At 48.1% G+C, this 17,607-nt stretch overlaps 1 protein-coding gene across 1 annotated transcript in view; it reads right to left on the reverse strand.

Moving 5' to 3' along the window:
- Positions 1-2,360, reverse strand: part of PRDM6 (PR/SET domain 6) — a 79,094-nt gene extending 76,734 nt beyond the window's left edge. The window contains exon 1 of the mRNA XM_005432987.3: positions 1,679-2,360. Coding sequence (XP_005433044.2) covers positions 1,679-2,360 — 682 coding nt within the window. The remainder of the gene's footprint in view (positions 1-1,678) is intronic.
- Positions 2,361-17,607: the final 15,247 nt, after the last annotated feature.

Below are 17,607 nucleotides of genomic sequence, written 5' to 3' on the forward strand. Positions count from 1 at the left end.
ATCCACCTTCAATATCGCAGTTGGGAAGAAATTATCGCCTGCAACTCTGCGGAGTGCCATTATTCCACTCACTCCTTAAAAAAGCTCCCCCCCCCCCCCCCCCCCCAATCGCTTTTTTATCTTCCTATCTCTTTTTGAAACCTTTATCTTTCAGATTTACAGAGCTGCTCCGAGAAGTAAAACATGTATTGTCTGAAAGGGATTAAAAGTGCATTTCAGATTCCGTTAAGTGTATCTAATTTATGAGATCACATTTTCTGCACCCGAGAATAGAAAATACAATGACACGTTTCACTACAGGGTAAAACTAAGCATGAGGAAGTCACTCAAAATAAAGTCGGTATCCGATATAGAAAGATTTGCAATGTTAAGAAGGGAGGAAAAATACACACCAAACTCAGAAGCAACTTTCCGCTTGCTCTTTTGAGATGTACGCACAATGATTAAGACTATGCTAGCATCCACACAATTTAATTAATACACAACAGACTTTCATGGAAACTTTCAAAACAAACTCCACATCTGAAATTAAATTAAACGAATCCACGTTTTGCTTGGCCATGTGCTAGTTTGGGGTATTGCTTATCTGTTCAACAGCCTTCCTTAAACAGACATTTTGGGGGGGAAGGACAACAAAAATGTAAAAATCCTAAGAAACCTTAGGGCAAGAGAGGGTGTTTGAACCAATGGAAAAAACTGTACATGGTGAAGCCTTGTTCCAGTCTTTTAACAAGGACAGATCCGTGTCCTCTGAATGTTAGTAACAAATCTGATTAATTAATTTAGTTCATCTAGTTATTTTTACCCCGTGAATTTCCTCGGTGCCGTAGTATCGACAAACATGAGAACAAAAGACAGGCAGAATCAGTTTCTAAAATCACGAATCTCTAGTCGATACAGATGTTTAATAATAGGGGCGCCCCCACCCCCCCAAAAAAACCCCAAAACAAAACAACCAACAACCCTGCAATTGGCAACAACAGCATTAAATGTTTCCTAACCACCAAGTCCTAAATTAATTCTGACACACAGGCAGATGACCTTTTTCATCTAGAAAACCAGCTTTTCTTATTTACATGATCAGTCACACTTTTCCGTACGGGTGGAAACTAAAACCAGCGATGTGTTAACGAGGTCCGAAAAGAAAACGGTACTCCGAGGTAAGAGGGAGGAAAACTTTGCCCTAGTCCATCTGATGAAAACTGTAACTTTTACCCTGCCCACTTCGGAGGCATAATTGATTTCTGGGTATTCAGCGAAGCCCGGGCTTTTCAGGCAGGAGCGGAGTGAGACAAGCAATGCGAGAAAGGACCAGCTCTATAGCAAGTTGCTCTGAACCATTTCCGAATTCATTTTCCTAAGCAGCCCTCCGAGAGGAATCCCACCCTTACCCCCACACCCAGCATCCTTCCCGGTGAAGTGTGCCTTCCAAGGAAGGGCCTGGGTCTCAGACAAGAAAAGCTGTTCCCAAGGGGTTACCGCCCGCCTCCCGAAAGCACTGGGAACAACGCAAAAGCACCTGAAGGCAAGGCAGGGCAGGGCGGAGGATGCTGCTCACCGAGGGAGCGGTGCAGGCACTGACCGCGGTCCCCCGGGTCGGAGTGTCCCCAGGCCGGCCCAGCGCGGGGACAGGCGGAGGACAGGAGTCGGGGATTACGAGAAGGGGCACGATACGTACGGTTGTTGGGGTCATTGGTGTGCTGATTCAAGGGGATGATCTCCATGCGCTGCTGCCCGTACAGGTAGTAGTCCAGCTCCTCGGCCGTGCACCGGAACCGGGCGGCAGCACGCTCGCTGCATTTGCTGCCGCCGCTGCCGGCCCCGCACAAGTCCTTGCCCTGCAGGGGAGCGGGCGCTCCCCCGGCCGAGGGCTCGGAGCTCTGCAGCGGCCCGAAGACCGGGAGCTGGGTCACAGGCAGGGAGGTCAAGCCGGCCAGGGAAGCGGCCGCCGCGGCGACGCAGGAGGAGGTGGAGGTGGAAGACGGAGTGGAGGAGGAAGAGGAGGAGGAGGCGGAGGAGAGGGAGGCCGGGCGCTGGCGGAGGCTGTCAGCCGGAGGCTCGGCTCTCTCGGGCGGCTGGAGCTGGGCGAGGGCCCCGCTGCTCTTCAGCTGGCTGCTCTGCGGGAAAAGCTGCTGCCAGTGCTGCAGATAGGCTGGATCCACCTTCAGGAACGCGGATCCGCCGGGGTCGCCGGGCTTCAGCATCGCGCTGCCTGTGGATTGGAAAGGAAGGGGACAGCAGACGTGAGACCCCCGCCCCGGCCGGGCCGCCCCGACCCCGCTGCGCTCTACACGCTCGGTCACGCCGGCCCAAGCGTGGGGTTCCCGCGCCGGCTGCCCGGGGGGGGGCGGCGGGGCCATCCTCGCCCCGCTTACCCGCCCGTGCCAGGCTCGGCTGCAGAAAAGCCTCGGAGACCCACGGCGGACACGCGAGAAAAGCGCCGGCCGGGCCGACGAGGCTTCCCCCGCCGCCCCCCGCGGCGCGGCCCGGGCAGGAGCGGCGGCGGGCAGCCCCGAAGCCCGGCGGCCGCACAGCCCGCCGCCCCGAGGGGCGCGCCGCTGCTCCCGGCCCCGCCGCGCGCAGGGCATCCCCCTTCACTCCCTTCCGTCTCTCCTCGGGAGCAAACGGCTCTCGAAGTTGACAACAGGGAGGAGGAGAGGAGGAGGAGGAGGAGGAGGGGGAGGAAACTTCAGCCCCACGCACACGCGCGCCGGTGTACCCCCTCCAGCCGCCGCGCCCCGGCACACCGGCGCTGGCCCGCAGGCGCAGCGCCCGCTCGGCAGCGCCCTGCCCGGCTGGAGCACCCCGCGGCGGCCACCGAGCTGGCAGCGCTGCGCCGGGCCGAGCGGCCGGGGCCGCCCCTCGCCGGCCCCCCGGCCCGCAGCTGCCTTACCTGAGCGGGCTGCGCCGAAGCGAGTGCTGCGCGGTCGGCGTGCGGGGATGCGGGCGGCCCCGGGAGCCTTGGAGCCGGAGGAGGGTCGAGGGAGAGATTTTTGTGGTCTTTGTCCACGAGGAAGCGGGGCGGTCCTCCTCCAGGTGCCGGGGACCGGCGGGCCGGCTAGCTCCCAGCCGCCGGGCTCCCTCTGCCGTGGCTGCGCATCGCAGTCGCGCCCGGGCTCTTTCCTCGGCTCTGGCAGACTCCGAGCCAGACACGTGGGTTTTACGACAGCGCAAAATACAAGTGTGTGTGTGTGTGGTGTGTACGGGAGGGAGGGGAGGGAGCGGGAAGTTACCAGCGAGCCTGAACACAGAGCCCTTTTTTTGGCAACTTCCCCCACTTTGTTCCTTGCTCAACTTTTAAAGGTGTCCTTTTCTTTCCTTCCCTCCTCCTTCCCTCCCTCCCTCCCCCTCCCTCCCTCCCTCCCTCCCTCCTTCCTCCCTCCCTCCCTCCTTCCTCCCTCCCTCCTCCCTCCCTCTCTCCCCCTCCCCAGCTCCGGCAGCACAGCGCCCCGTGAAGAGCCGGGCTTTTACCCTGGCGGAGGGGGAGCGGTGGCCCGGCGCGGTCCCAAGCAGGACCCGCGATGCTGCGCGGTCCCCAGCGACGGGCTGCGGACGGGCGGCGGGAGCTCCCGCACCGCGACGGCCCCGGCCAACGAGCGCCTCGCACCCGGCCAGGCTCCTGGGAGCCATGGCCTTGCCTCACTTGCCTTGTGCCCCTGGGGGGCTACGGTGGATGTTAGAGATCTTCCTGGCCCTTCTCGCTGTCCTGATACCGTCCCACCTGCTTTATTTAACGTGTCTTGCTGGGACGACCGGCCTCGCGTTCCCCTCGGCTTCCTAAGACCTGCCCCAGGACGTCCCAACAAGATGAGAGGCACCTCACCGCCCTAGAATTTCTCCCTCCTCAGACCTTGTCCCCTCGAGCACCAGCACGGCTCTCTCCTGCTCTCTGTACTCGGTTACGGCACAGAGCAAGAAGTATGCAGGCGGAGATGCAACCTGTGGCGAGAAACTTCTCATCTCTAGCGACTTTTTCTCTCCGCTTTGCTTAAAAATTGGCTTTTCCGCCCCACTGCCCAGTTGTTGAGCTCACGTATCAGTGAGCACCTAACAGCGTTTTCCAGTTTCTTTCCTACAACATATGAAAAACTAGACGAGAACTATAATCCCTTACGCATATCGCACGTACATCGTATCCCATGCATTTAAGACAAAATACTTACACGAAGTGTTTATGTCCCTCAAACATCTCTCTCTGCCAGCCAGAAAAGCCCCCCGTTGTCAGGTGTCACGCTGCCACTAAACGCACACTTGCTCACAGACATAACGTGTGCGCCTGTACACCGTTTTTGCCATTCCCCCTACCGCGTTTCTAGCTTCTCTCTTTCTCACCCTTCATTCTCGCAAGAGCCTGGGAAAGCTGCTGCTGTTTAGACTTTGTCTGTGTCTAAGGCACACATTTTAGCACAAATTTGAACAAGGCTGGGACAAAAAAATGTTTTGACTGGCGTCATTTTGACAAGGTCATCCGTCATCTGCTGTATAGATTGATAACACCTAAGTTAAAGGCAAACACGAGCAGGAAAAAACCCCGATTTTTATGGGTTGTAAAGTTGGCTATAAAAACCTTCTTTATGTCTTTGTTCCATCCCATCGTGCAGCATATAATGAATTTTCAGCCCTTTCGCTCTGTTAATCCACTTTCTGAAGTTCTGGAATACTGCCGCTGGGCTGAGGGGCGGCAGTGCGGTGCGGTGCGGGGGTCTGCGGGCACAGCGCACTGCTGGTGCCCTCACCCGCGTATGGGCGCGCTAGGGCTCCTCGCTTTTCACCGCATCAACGCAGTGTCTCGTCCTTGGCCAGCTCCGTCCTGGTCACGATTTTACTCCGCCCTTCCCGACCCTTTCCAATTTTTTTGAATGTGCACCTCTGCGTTGTTGTTTTCCTTACCGTACATCTTCTGAAAATACGGAATTACTTTCAGTGACAGCAATCTCTAAAAATTCGTTTCACGCTAGAAAAACGTGATGAAGTGGGGAAAAGCTCCTAGCTAATGGGCTTAAGTACATTGTCAATATCTGCACTTGCCTCGAGTTGTTAACAGAAATATTCCATGCGGGTTCATATTAGGAGGACTTTAATCTGTTTCCGTGGGTTGGTGTGTGTGTGGTGGGGGTTGTTTTGGGCTTTTCGGGTTTTGGGGTTTTTTTCTACATCTAGAAAAGTAGGGCTTCGAGCCATCAAGGTGGCGGAATAAAATTTATAGACCCCTGTGACACGTTGGCACCCAGGCTAAGCCGAGGGAAGAAGGGTACGAGGCTTGGCGCCTTCGCCCACCCTCAGGGCCGGGCGGTGGTCCCCACAAGCTGCGCGGCCCCGCGCCCGCTGGCTCTGCCCGCGGCTCCGGCACCGGCCGGCGCTCCCGGTCACTTCGGTGGGGGCGGCGGGGGCCGGCGGACCCGCTGAGCCTCGCCGCTCGGCTGTTGGTTTTCTTCTCCCTTAACGACAAGCACCCCCGCTGCGCCGCATTCGCTGGACCCAGGCTGGGAGCGGAGCGGAGCGGCGGCTGGGCAGCCCAGCCAGCGCGGGGGCAGCCCCGGTGCCGAGCGGCCGGCGGGGAGCGCGCTGCGCCCTGCGCCGGCGGGCTGGCGGGGAGGGGGCGGCGGGTCCCGTCGGGGCAGGGAACGGTTCTGGCCCCAGCCTCTCCGAAATACCACCGCTGCCGGCCCCTGCACTCCCTCGGAACGAGCAGAAGCAGCAGATCTGCGCGCAGGGCTGCCAGCCCCCGGACCTGCCCCCCCCCGGGATGGCTCTAGCCAGCCCTGACCTCTGGTCTCTTCCCCAGGCAGAGCGGCTTGTGCGCGTCCCTTTTGTCTCCCCCCAGTTTGTCTACGCTCTGTCTGTTTACTATTTCTTGGTTGAGTGTTTTCTTTTTTTTAATTAATTATTATTTTATTTTTTCCTCCCGGGTGTGACTTCTGTGTGTAAAGATGCAGGAAAAAAAAAAAGGAGTTTTTAACTGCTGCCTCCTTCTTCCCCTTCTCTCAGGCTTTTTCATTATTTAGAGGACGAGCACTGAAACAAATCACATTGACCGTTTAGAAAGCGATCAAACCTTTATAAAAATCCATCGCTTACGAATCGATTGGTGAATATTTGCTAGGAATTTGTTCAAAAGAAATAAATAAGGAGGGTAAGTGTATTAAATGCAAAGGGGGAACACGGTGGTGTTTTTCTTCATTGATTAATGACCTCTAAAATAAAACAAGCGGGAAGAGGAGCCAAGATCGATAAATTAACTACCCAAATTCATCATTTTCCCTCCGATTTTTTCTTTTCTTTTTTTTTTTTTTGTTTGTTTGTTTTATGCTTTGTGAATAACCCTTAGGAATGATGCCCGTCTCTTTGAAAACTCTAAGGTTTTATTTCAAGCTGGGGGTAGAAAAGGGAGATAAACCCCTTTTAGGAAGGGATTGAATCGGGGACACCCTATCTGATTTCGTTTGACACACAATTAAAAAGTTTGCCTTTCATATTAATTAATTCTCCTGATCTGGGGAAGACAAATGGTCGGTTACCTCTGACAGGAGTCCGATAAAGGATTCAGCAGCTTTCCTTCTTGCCCTAGGCGTCTCCTCATTCCAGTTTTAAGGTCATGAGCGGCCGAGTTAATAATTCATTAATATAGACATTTATTCAGATGGGATTCACGGGGATTCGCGCTCTCCTACACCTCGCCGTTCGGATTTAGTTTCCCTCGAAGAGAAGAAGAGGGGGAGGAGAAGGGATGAAGGCATGCTCTGCACAATGCACGGACCTATTATTTCTACACACGTGGTTAGAGCGCGGTGCCCGCAGCGGGAATCCGCCCGGGGCAGCTCAGCCGCGCCGCCAGCGCCCCGCACGGCCCCGCCCGGCCCCGCCGCGGCGCTGCTGCCGCTGCAGAGCCCGGCCGCGCCCCGGGCCTCGGCGGGCAGCGGCGGGCGAGGGGCGGCCTGGCGGCGCTCGCCGCGTCCCGAGCGCTTCCTGAACGGGGCCCGGCACTTCCCTCCCGCTCCTCCTTCCCCGCAACCAAGGCGGCAGCCGAAGCCCGCCAGGAGCGGGTAGCACCGATTTACAGCGCTGTCTCCCCCGCGCCCTCCCCTCACTTGCAGCGCGCCCCCCCGTGTCAGGCGAGGGCCGCGGAGCAGAACGGGCTGCGCAGGGCCGACGGCGGCCAACGCCGCGGGTCGCGGCGGGGCCGGGGCAGCTGATCCGGCTCCTGACAGCCCGGGCCTGCGCGCCCGCCCCGTCCCCGGCAGCCGCCGCGCCCCCGGCGCAGGCGGGTCAGCGCCGCGGCCGGCCCCGTCAGGGGAGGCGCCCGCCCCGCAGAGCGTCCGCCGAGGCGCCCCGCGGCGTGGCCTGCGCTCGGGCGGCGTCCCCCGTGGGAGGGCACCGAGGGGAGGAGGGCGACACCCCCGCAGGGCCGGGCCGGAGGCTGGCCGCCGCTCGCGGGTGAGCAGGGGCGCCCCGCCGGCGCCGCGGGCCGTGCAGTGTCCGGGAGGAGCCCCAGGGGGCGCCCGCGCCCCCGCCGGCGGGACGGAGTCACCGGGGGGCCGGGGTGGCTCCCGGGGGCCCGGGGTCGCTCCCGCCCCGCGAGGTGGGCTGCGGGGAGCCGGGGAGCGGCGGCGCGGGGCTGCCCCGGCGTGCGGCCGCCGCCCCCGCTGCCCCCTCCCCTGCGGCGGCGCGGATGTGCGGCGCACCCCGGGAAGTGCTGGCCGCTGGCTGCGCCCGCTCGGGCGTGTCGGGGCGGGGGGGGGGGGGTCCCTCGGAGCAGGGGAACGGGACCCGTCCTTGGGAGCAGGTAGCGAGCGACTGGCCGAGGAGCTCTGCCGCAGGGTGCCGCGCTGGGGAGAACAGAAAGCACCTGGCCACGCGGAACCGGGCTGAGGCTATTGAGGGATTTGGCGGTGGCCACCAAGCAGATGCCAGCCAGATGCATAATGACTTTCTGCCACTGTTGACCTCGTACGGATGTGAACTAGTGACCCTTGAGGTGAAATGCTCTCTAGTCTATTACCAATTCCCCAAGCCACCAGATACCCCTCACAGACAGATTCAAATATTTATGTCCACGGGCAAAACAAACTCTGCTCCGAGCAAGGCACGCTGCAGAGGGGGTGAGAAAAGGAATTATTTCATTGTAAAGGCCGAGTAGAAACAAATCAAGTCAGGGTACAAATAAAATTGAACTTAAACATGACAAACCTGGGTTAATTTCATTCCTACTTTCATGCACAATCCATCTGAAAGTATTCTTAGTTATTGGAGAATTAAATTAATTATTCAAATACAGATTTGGTCTTTGAGCTTCTTTTTAAAAAAAAACCAACAAAAACCAACAGCCAAAGGCACAGTTTAATCTATAAGGCAATATATTAAGATGGCTTTCCAGATAGTATTACACAATTTAAAATCCATTCTCTGGGTGATGACAAGATAAATAGCAGAATACTTTAAACACATTTGACATGTTTAAGCACACCTTTTGCGACTTTTTGATTCCTGCATGGCTGAGCGCACACTCTTACGTGTGTCTTGTTCACCGTAGTTTCAGAAATGGCGTAAGGGAGCACTGAAAGGCAGACCTCCTTTACAATCCCTGATGTCAAGCTTCCCAAAACTAGTTGACTCAACATTTTGAATGCTTAAGCAACCCTGGGTGGCTACTTCAAACAGCAAAACATAGTCTAGTCTAGAGAGTTTTCCTGTATTTTATCTAAAAATAGTTCTCATAAATATGGAACATATTAAATATGATCGTTTGCATGTGACATGAGAATGATAAGGTCTGGACAAAACTCAAGAATACCAGCATTTCAATGGTTAGCATTGTCATGAGAATACCGCGGTTTTACCATAATGTTTGCAGAAATAAATGGAAAGTATGGGATTCTTTTTCAGTTTTGGCTTAGCGTCATAACCATGACTCAATGTTTTTTAACAGAAAAACCAGAAAAAACCTCACACTTTCTGTTTCCCACTTAACTGCTTTTCCACAACATATACTTTTCTAACAGATTTTTCTAGGCCTGCACTCTGGTAGTTTTTCCTCCCCACACCCCCCCTTCATAAATCATCAGTGAAAAAATAAATCACTATTGATGGACAAAGGAAAAGATTGACAGCCCCAGAGAACAGAAGTTCAAAGCAGGGACTGTGTCTCCCTTTGCCTTATGTACCATGTTGTAAGAGGCTGCAAGATCATGTCTGAGATACCTGCCCTGCTAATGTTCTTTGGGTTTTTTGCTGGACTATGTCTGGTATATAATTTTTTTTTTGCTAAAATGAATCCAGACTTCAGTAAGTCAAGTTCTGGAATACAGGTTCATTCTGATATCATTACTTGGGGACAGCTGTTTTGGTAAACTTTCATGTGTGGCAACGGACTTGGGGAGAGGGTAATAGCTCTTTTGGAAGAGATGTGTGGTGTGTACTGTACATGCTATGAAAAATGTCTGCTCACAGCTTTAGCACCAAGCAGAAAACTTTGGGCCACTACAGCAGTATTAATAAATAGCTCCTTGGGACTGGTGGTGTTTACTAGGTAAATGAATAAAACCAAACAGCCTGTGAAGATGAACTCTGAAGGAGGACTATCTACATCAAGAATTGAAATAACTAACTACAGTAGAGTTCTTGCCACTCTGCAATTGTTGCTTTAGTTCAATTTCTGATGCTTTACCAGACAAATGTTTGTTTCAGTTCTTTATGTGGTTAAGTACTTTCCCATAATGGTATCTAGAACTATGGGTTCATGGCAATGGAAGTCCAGAACTGAATCCAGAAACACAGCTGCTCAGAGAATAAATGACATAGGTGAAACAACTGGATTTTCAATAGAGAGCAATCATAACTGCAGTTAGCAATTTTCTGCAGCAAGGCTTACGCCTGACATCCTCCGTCATGAATTATTCATGGCAAGGGAGCCAAAACCAAAACAGCTGATGTATGGAAATGCATGGAACAACCACACACCTTAGGGTAGAAACCTGCCTAAGCACCCTATTGTGAAATTCTGCACTCTTCCCTGCTGACTAATCAGCGGCAGTTTTTCTAGTTTCCTGTTTGTCTTGACAGCTAGACTGGCCTTATTGTTTCTCCTTGTGCATCCATACTAAATCTATACTGGGAGCAAACTGCTTTGTTTGGAGAAAAAGAAAACTCTCTACCCTGTCACAGGTACTTAGCCTCCATCCAGCTAAACAGACATTAAAAAAAGACAACCTTAAACCCCAAACCTCTTAGAGATACATGATTTTGAGAGCTACTCCACATTTTGGCTGGAACAGGTTAGTTGTTCTGCTACACTGGCAATGCAAGTACTGATTCTTGCATTTAGAAAGACAAAGGGAGAAAGCATAGTCTGGAAAGAAACACTTTGGTCACTGAGTTCAGTACACTACCATTGCAGGCAACTGTAGAATAGCTGTTTAGTCCAGAAAAGTTAAAAAATAAATCCCTTCTTTCTACTGTATGCTGTAAGAAGTCTATACTCTCCTGCTTCCTCCAAAATATCCTATAACAAACCTAAGACATTTAGTAGAAAAATTCAGAAAACCCCTCCAGAATTCAATATAACATAGGTAAAGATATGTAAAGACAAGGGATACTATGGGCCTCTGCACTGGGAAAGGAATTGGTCAAGTGAAAATGCCCAGGGGACTTAGAAAATGAATAACCCACATAGAACGGAGGAAATCAAAGTGTCTCTAGCAGTCACTGATAACCATAGGGCAAGGTTCCACTAGACCAAAACGATGGCCAGTTTTTTCACATAAACATAAGAAAATCTTGACCAGATAAAACTGAGAACCCTCCAAGATACTGTGCACTGGTAGCAACTCCTGGCGTTTGGAAGACAAACACAGATAATTTATCAGCATGTGATTTTGCATCAAGAAAAAGCAGAAGAAAAGAGGCTAACCACTCCGTTATCTTATATACATACACAATGGAAGGACGAAGGAAGCTGGAACCAGGGATCAGGTAATGCCTTGTGCTGGCAGGCTGGAATTCCCATTGAGGAAAGCAAAGGGTTAAGAATCAAACAAAAAGCTAAAAAACTCTATCTAACTTCTTGACAACAAACTATGTAGGAAAGCAGCAGAGACTATCTGTGCCCCTGCTGTGCAAACTGCCTACTGAACAGCTAGAGGTTGTGAGGGGTAGAAGGAATTTGGCTGTAATGTGAGGACTCAGATGGCACCCACTGCTGCTCCGTGGGGGTGACTGGGTGAAGGGCATGAACAAAGGTTTAAGCTTCTGCCTGACAACCACTGCAGACAGATTTCACGTATCAAAGGCACTGGCTAAACCATGTTCACTTGCAAGAGTGTCAAAGTGTCGTAAGTGCCGGGTCCTGCCCTTGGGTCACACCAGCCCCACGCAGCGCTACAGGCTGGGGCAGAGCGGCTGGAAAGGGCCTGGTGGGAAAGGGCCTGGGGGTGCTGGGTGACGGCCGGCTGGGCAGGAGCCAGCAGTGTGCCCAGGGGGCCCAGGCGGCCAGCAGCACCCTGGCCTGTGTCCCCAGCAGTGTGGCCAGCAGGACCAGGGCAGTGACCGTCCCCCTGCCCTGGGCACTGCTGAGGCCGCCCCTCGAACCCTGTGTTCAGGTCTGGGCCCCTCACTGCAAGGGGGACATTGAGGGGCTGCAGCGTGTCCAGAGACGGGCAGCGGGGCTGGGGAAGGGGCTGGGGAAGGGGCTGATGAGGAGCAGCTGAGGGAACCAGGGTCCTTTAGCCTGGAGAAAAGGAGGCCGAGGGGTGACCTTATCGCTCCCTACAGCTCCCTGCAAAGAGGCTGTAGCAAGGTGCGTTGTTGGCCTCTTCTCCCAATTAACAAGCAATAGGACAAGAGGGAATGGCCTCAAATTGCACCAGGGGAGGTATAGGCTGGATATTACGAAAAATTTCTTCACTGGAAGGGTTGTCAAGCATTGGAACAGGCTGCCCAGGGAAGCAGCTGAGTCACTGTCCCTGGAGGTATTAAAAAGATGTGTAGATACCATACTTAGGGACATGGTTTAGTGATAGACTTGGCAGTCCTGGGTTAACTGTCAGACTTGATAATCTTAAAGGTCTTTTCCAACCTAAATGATTCTATGAAATCTATACAGAATTCATCCCTTGCAGCTGCTGCTGCAATCACAAGACTTCGATTCATCCCCAAAGCCAAGAGCAAACCTTGGAATGCTGTTCCTCCAGCACTCCACTTCTGGTATGCAAACAGTTCCTCTAGCAACATGTATGGGATACCTCCTTCCACTTAATCCCCGAAGGATTACCATTACTGCTTTTGTTCTAGTGAGAGAAGTCCACTACAGAGATTTTAAGACACGTTGTTCAGACCTTCACAACAGCATAGACTGAAGGTCCTAGAGTTCGCAAACTACGGAATTCGATTTTCTGATGTTCTTTTATGTTGATTATTTAAATTACAGTATGAGAAATTGCACTTTAAAACAGGTTCAACAGTTTATACAGGACATTTACAGGATGACACATAAGTAGTAATGTACAGGTGTTTTGTATTTTTGTAACCGCACTTTCACTTTGGAATTACACTTTCACTTTGGAATTTGTCCTTAGAGCATTAGATGCTATTGTCCTAAAATAACTTATCACACCTGTTCTTAAGCTTACAGTCTTCAGACAGAAGTAGGAAAAGGAATCACATCTTAGTCTGTATCAGCCAGCCTAATGCAAAATTCCCTCAGGGGCAGGTTAATTTAAGTCTTGTGCTGAATGGAAGGGACCTCTCACACTGTTTGTTGTGCTGGCTGAACATGCTATAATATTTAGCTGTCAGGTGATAAAAATAAACTGTAGTTGGTAATTTCTCCACACACAGAGCTACACTGAGAAGAAATTCTCTGTGTATGCTTTTTGTGTGATGCTGAAGGCTGTGATATACACAACCTGAGTCACTTAAAGAAGATGGGTCCAGGAGGAACTTGCAAAATGACCTCTACCACTCTACCAGAAAGGCATTTGGGACAACTTTAAGATTTCTTTCTCTATAAACAGAATGTGCTTAGTGCTAAACTTGAAAATTTGCTTACTTCTACCATATTTTAGGCTTATTAGTCATATAAATGCATTTATTCTTCTATTGTAAAGTTCCTGGTAAGGACTATTGTTTCCACTAGAGCTTTTATGATTTTGAATTTTCCAAAGGTTAGTATTTTCAACCTATAACATTTCTATTTCCAGGGAATATAAAAAAAGTCAAAGTCATGTTACCAATATAATGTACGATTAGGAACTTAAATGACAAGCAGTATATACAGTTCAACAGGTTTTTTTCAAAAGTCAAATCAATTTTTACTTGTGTAGCTTCTTTTCAGACATGCAAACTTCATAAATATGCACTTCATAAATATGGATGGATTGCTGTGCTATGTATCTGAAACAGATTCATAAATACTGGAATGTTATCACTACTTTTGATGTGAAACCACCCATTTCTCTACTAGAACAGACTTTAATGCATGCCAGGCAAGTCAATTAACCTACTGTCCTCTACCATTCAAAATCTTCTACATTTCAGAATAATTTCCTGTCTATTCTGTACCTACATGGATTATTAAAACATACCACACACTTCAATACAATGGCACTACTTAAGATAAAATGCCCTAAAAACCACTGATAACATAAAAACATTAACAGTGACTTGGTGTATACTATTTAATCACTTAGGGTACAAGTGAGCTTCATTATAGAGATTAAACAAACGGCCTCATCACACAAAACCAACCTAATCTAAACCACGACCTGTCCTAGACATCTAAATTACACCTGTAATATTTTAAAAGTTCAGACTGATTCTAGCAAGAAATTAAGTTTACTTTCTTTGTTGCTAGGTTGCTGTTCTTTCTGTTGCTGTTCCTGAACAGCAGATTTTAGTTACATCTCAAGGAAGTGAGGTAGGTACACTCCTGATCTTACTCTTTTGCTCTGTTGAACTTTGCTTTCTGTCAGTAACCCTGGCATGTACCTTTCAAAATGTATTCTTCCTGCCGTTTTTACTGTCAGTTTGGTTGTCCACCAGTCTTGCTCTTCATGGAATTTCCTGAGTTCTTCAGATTTACAAAAAAGTCACAGAAGAGCAGACGTAGAAGAGCTGAGTAGCTAGCAACAAAGGCCAGACACACTTTTTTTTTTTTTTCCCCAGAAATAAGCATCAGGAAATGTAAAGATATAGAAGTAGTGTACAGAAGAAAAGCAAAGAAAAAAAAAAACCCCAACACAAAAAAGCTAGAGATTATGTTTTGCTGAGCACTTCTTAGTTCTTTCAGACTGTAAAGCCTCCAAAGGCTTTATAGATTTAACATACAACTGCAACATAAGACTCCCTTCAGTGCCTGCAGAACAATGTAAGTAGTACAGATCATGAAGAAATGTTGTACTAAAGCATGTCTTTTATAGTTATACGTGTAGTTTCAAAGCAAAAATAATAGAGCTGGAAGGAAGTAAGCATGATAAGCAAAGACAAAACAGTCACTTTGAGAAGCTCCCTTACTATATGATTTCTTCTTTTTTATTTAATTTTTTGGTAACCCAGAGTAAAGAATAATAAGAATAGTCAATTTTTTATGCCATTGGCACATCCCAAGTCCCACTCATTTCAGCAGGGTAAGTGCTATAATAAATGGTATCAGGCATTCAGAGCACAAAGCTTCCTTTTTTAAATTAGACATTTATTGTCCATCTTACCATTGCTGGAAAATGCTGAAGATTTGCATGCTTTGATCACATACTTTAGACAAAAGCAGTAAGAATCATTTTAATATAGATTTATGTCATGGCTGAAGACTACAGTATTTCTTTTGAACAGTGATTTGGAGGGAAAATGATTCCTCAGCTAAAACCACATGACCTGAACAATCGGCAGAATCATTATTACTTCTTTTTACCTTTGCCTAGTCATGTACAAAGGGTGATAACATTCACAGACTGAATTCAGAATAACCTGAGAACCTTCTTCAGGTTCAGCAGGAGAATTCAGTTTTTCCACAAAGCCTTTTTTAGGCCTTGAACAAAACAACATTCAAATACACAGTTTTCAGAGTGTCTCTTCCATACAGTGTGGTCAATGGCTATTTTCTCTAATATTTTTTATAAAAGAGGGTTTTCCAGAAAGGGAAATCGTATGCTGATGCATGTGTAGGCAATATAGTGTTCTCTGAATGCAATCTGAACTTGAGTCACAATACACTTGCCTCCATTAATTTCTGTTAAAATTTGCACATATGGACAGATATAGAATTCTGGAAATTAATCAGACAGCTATGTAATATGTTACCTTTGTATTGTGAGAAGTAGAATGCAAATCAATAGGTGTTCAGTCAGAAGGAATAGAGTGCATAAAACAGAGTCTAGGGGTTCAGCCAGAAAGAATAGACTCTGCATAAAACAGTATGGTACTGGATTTATTAGAACTGGTTTAGCATTCATTAGAATTTTGGAACATATTTTCACTTGACAAATGACCAAGATATATAACTGAAAAAAAAGACTAGTTAGTTACATGTAGTCTCCTGCTAGCTTGAATAAGCACGTGGAAGTTACTATTTCAAAAAAAGTTATTATTATTAAGCATACTTAACTTTAGCTTATTCAATAGGAAGTTTACACTGTGCTGGAAACAGTTCCTAAGCCTTTTAAACCAAAATTGGTACAAATGTATCTGTTTAAAATTGAAGTGTGACTGTGGTCAGCAAGGTGACTATATAAAAAAATGGCACCTTCCAACAGCCTTACTCCTTGTCTGCACTGAGTCATAGCTGCTTTTCCTTCTATTTTTCTGTGACTAAAATATATTTTTTACCACTTTTAATTGCTGGTAGTTGTGTAGAACCAACGCAGCTGTGGGAGAATGAGCTAGATACTTTTCCATTTATATAAGATAAGCAAATTTATTAGCTAATCTCTGATTCTTTAATATTTATCATCTGTGATATGGTGTGATCAGAAAAAAAACCCAGCTTTATTTTTAGAAGATAGGTTAGGTTTTCAGGACTGGCTGCATTGAAGCCCCTCAAAGAACAAATGTAATATAGAAAATCTAAGAGACAATAAAACACACAACCTTCATTACACTATAGTTAGAGCCACTTAAAAGCCTTATTTTAAGCATTTTCCCACATAAAGCATGTTGAAAAAAACCACTAGCATTTGATACCTTGAGTGCTTGATTACTGGACTCACCTGAATTTATGTTTTTGATTAAATACACCTGTAATAGTTCATATATTTTTTTAAAAGCTTGGAAACAATGACACAAGAAGAATGGAATTAAGATTTAATTTTTCTAACATTTTAAAGTTTCACTTTCTACTTGAGGAAATTCAGGAAACTTACTGAAATATCCCAGATAATTTCAAAACATTGTGGAGAATAGATGTTGACATTAAGAGGACCTGACTATATAAAAAATTTAAATTAACATAATCTACAAAGAGGAATGAATCAGTATTTTGGCAGCCTTTTCACAAAACACAAATACTAAATACCATGAAAAAAAAGGCTGAGAATAATACCTATCAATTGTCTATAAGAGTTGGTAAAAAAAGGGCATTTGATTTACAAGGCAGGAATACCTTGAGCATCAATATAGCACACAAACAAGGAAACTCGGTGCAAAGCCTTTCTGGAACCAATGACTAGTGATTTAGCTTTACATGTCTTTGTTTTACATTTCAAGAAAAGCTGAGCAAAAGGCCAGTACTAATAGACACTGCACTGTGAAATGAAGTGCTCTAACACCTGAGTACCTAAGCAGACCTGCCAGACTGTATAGCATTAAATTACTTCTGAGCAAAAGAATATCCAATTGATAGTGCTGTACACATAAAATGTCCTGGAAATGAACATTTTGCAAATGACATACAAGATTTGCACTGAGACAGATAGACACTAAAAGAAACAAGACCTAAACCTGTTTTATAATCTGAATAGCGTGCACAAAACTATGTCATAAATAGGTTGAGACAGGATGACTGAAAAACCATGAGACTCAAGTAATGATACCCCTTTCTTCATGATACTATGTGCTGGTAGCTTGGTTTCTGTTCTCAGCCCAGATGCTCTCCCCAGTAACATGACAGGCAAACTTCCCTGTCTGCAACAGTGTCTCTACAGACATACTAGTTCTTGCACATCTTTGTAAAAACTTTCATACCTTCTGATAAAAAATGGTGTATGTGCTAGGTATTAAATCTATTACTTGAATTATGGTGAATAAACCCACACATTGGCCAGGAGATTTGGTTATTAAGTGTCAGACCACTTCTGCTCACCTGCTTTGTGCTATGGTATGTCCAAGATACTCTGGAGTGTGTGTGCCTATGAATATAAGTGTGAGAGAGAGGGACAGAAAAGAAAGGCAGAATGACTATGCACGTAACAGATCTCATTGAAAACAAGAGCTGAATCAATCTGGGTTGCCAAGAGTCCTAATATTATAATATGATCAAAATAATGCCAAAGGAAATGGAGAGGTCAAGCAGCAGCAGCAAAAAAAATCATCAGTCAGGGTATGAAGATTAAAAATAAACTCTTCAGAATATTGTTTCACAGTGCAGAGGGTAGGATCCAGCCTGACAGGAAGCCAAGAGACCTT

This window comes from Falco cherrug, chromosome Z (genome assembly GCF_023634085.1).
Source record: "Falco cherrug isolate bFalChe1 chromosome Z, bFalChe1.pri, whole genome shotgun sequence".
Taxonomy (NCBI): domain Eukaryota; kingdom Metazoa; phylum Chordata; class Aves; order Falconiformes; family Falconidae; genus Falco; species Falco cherrug.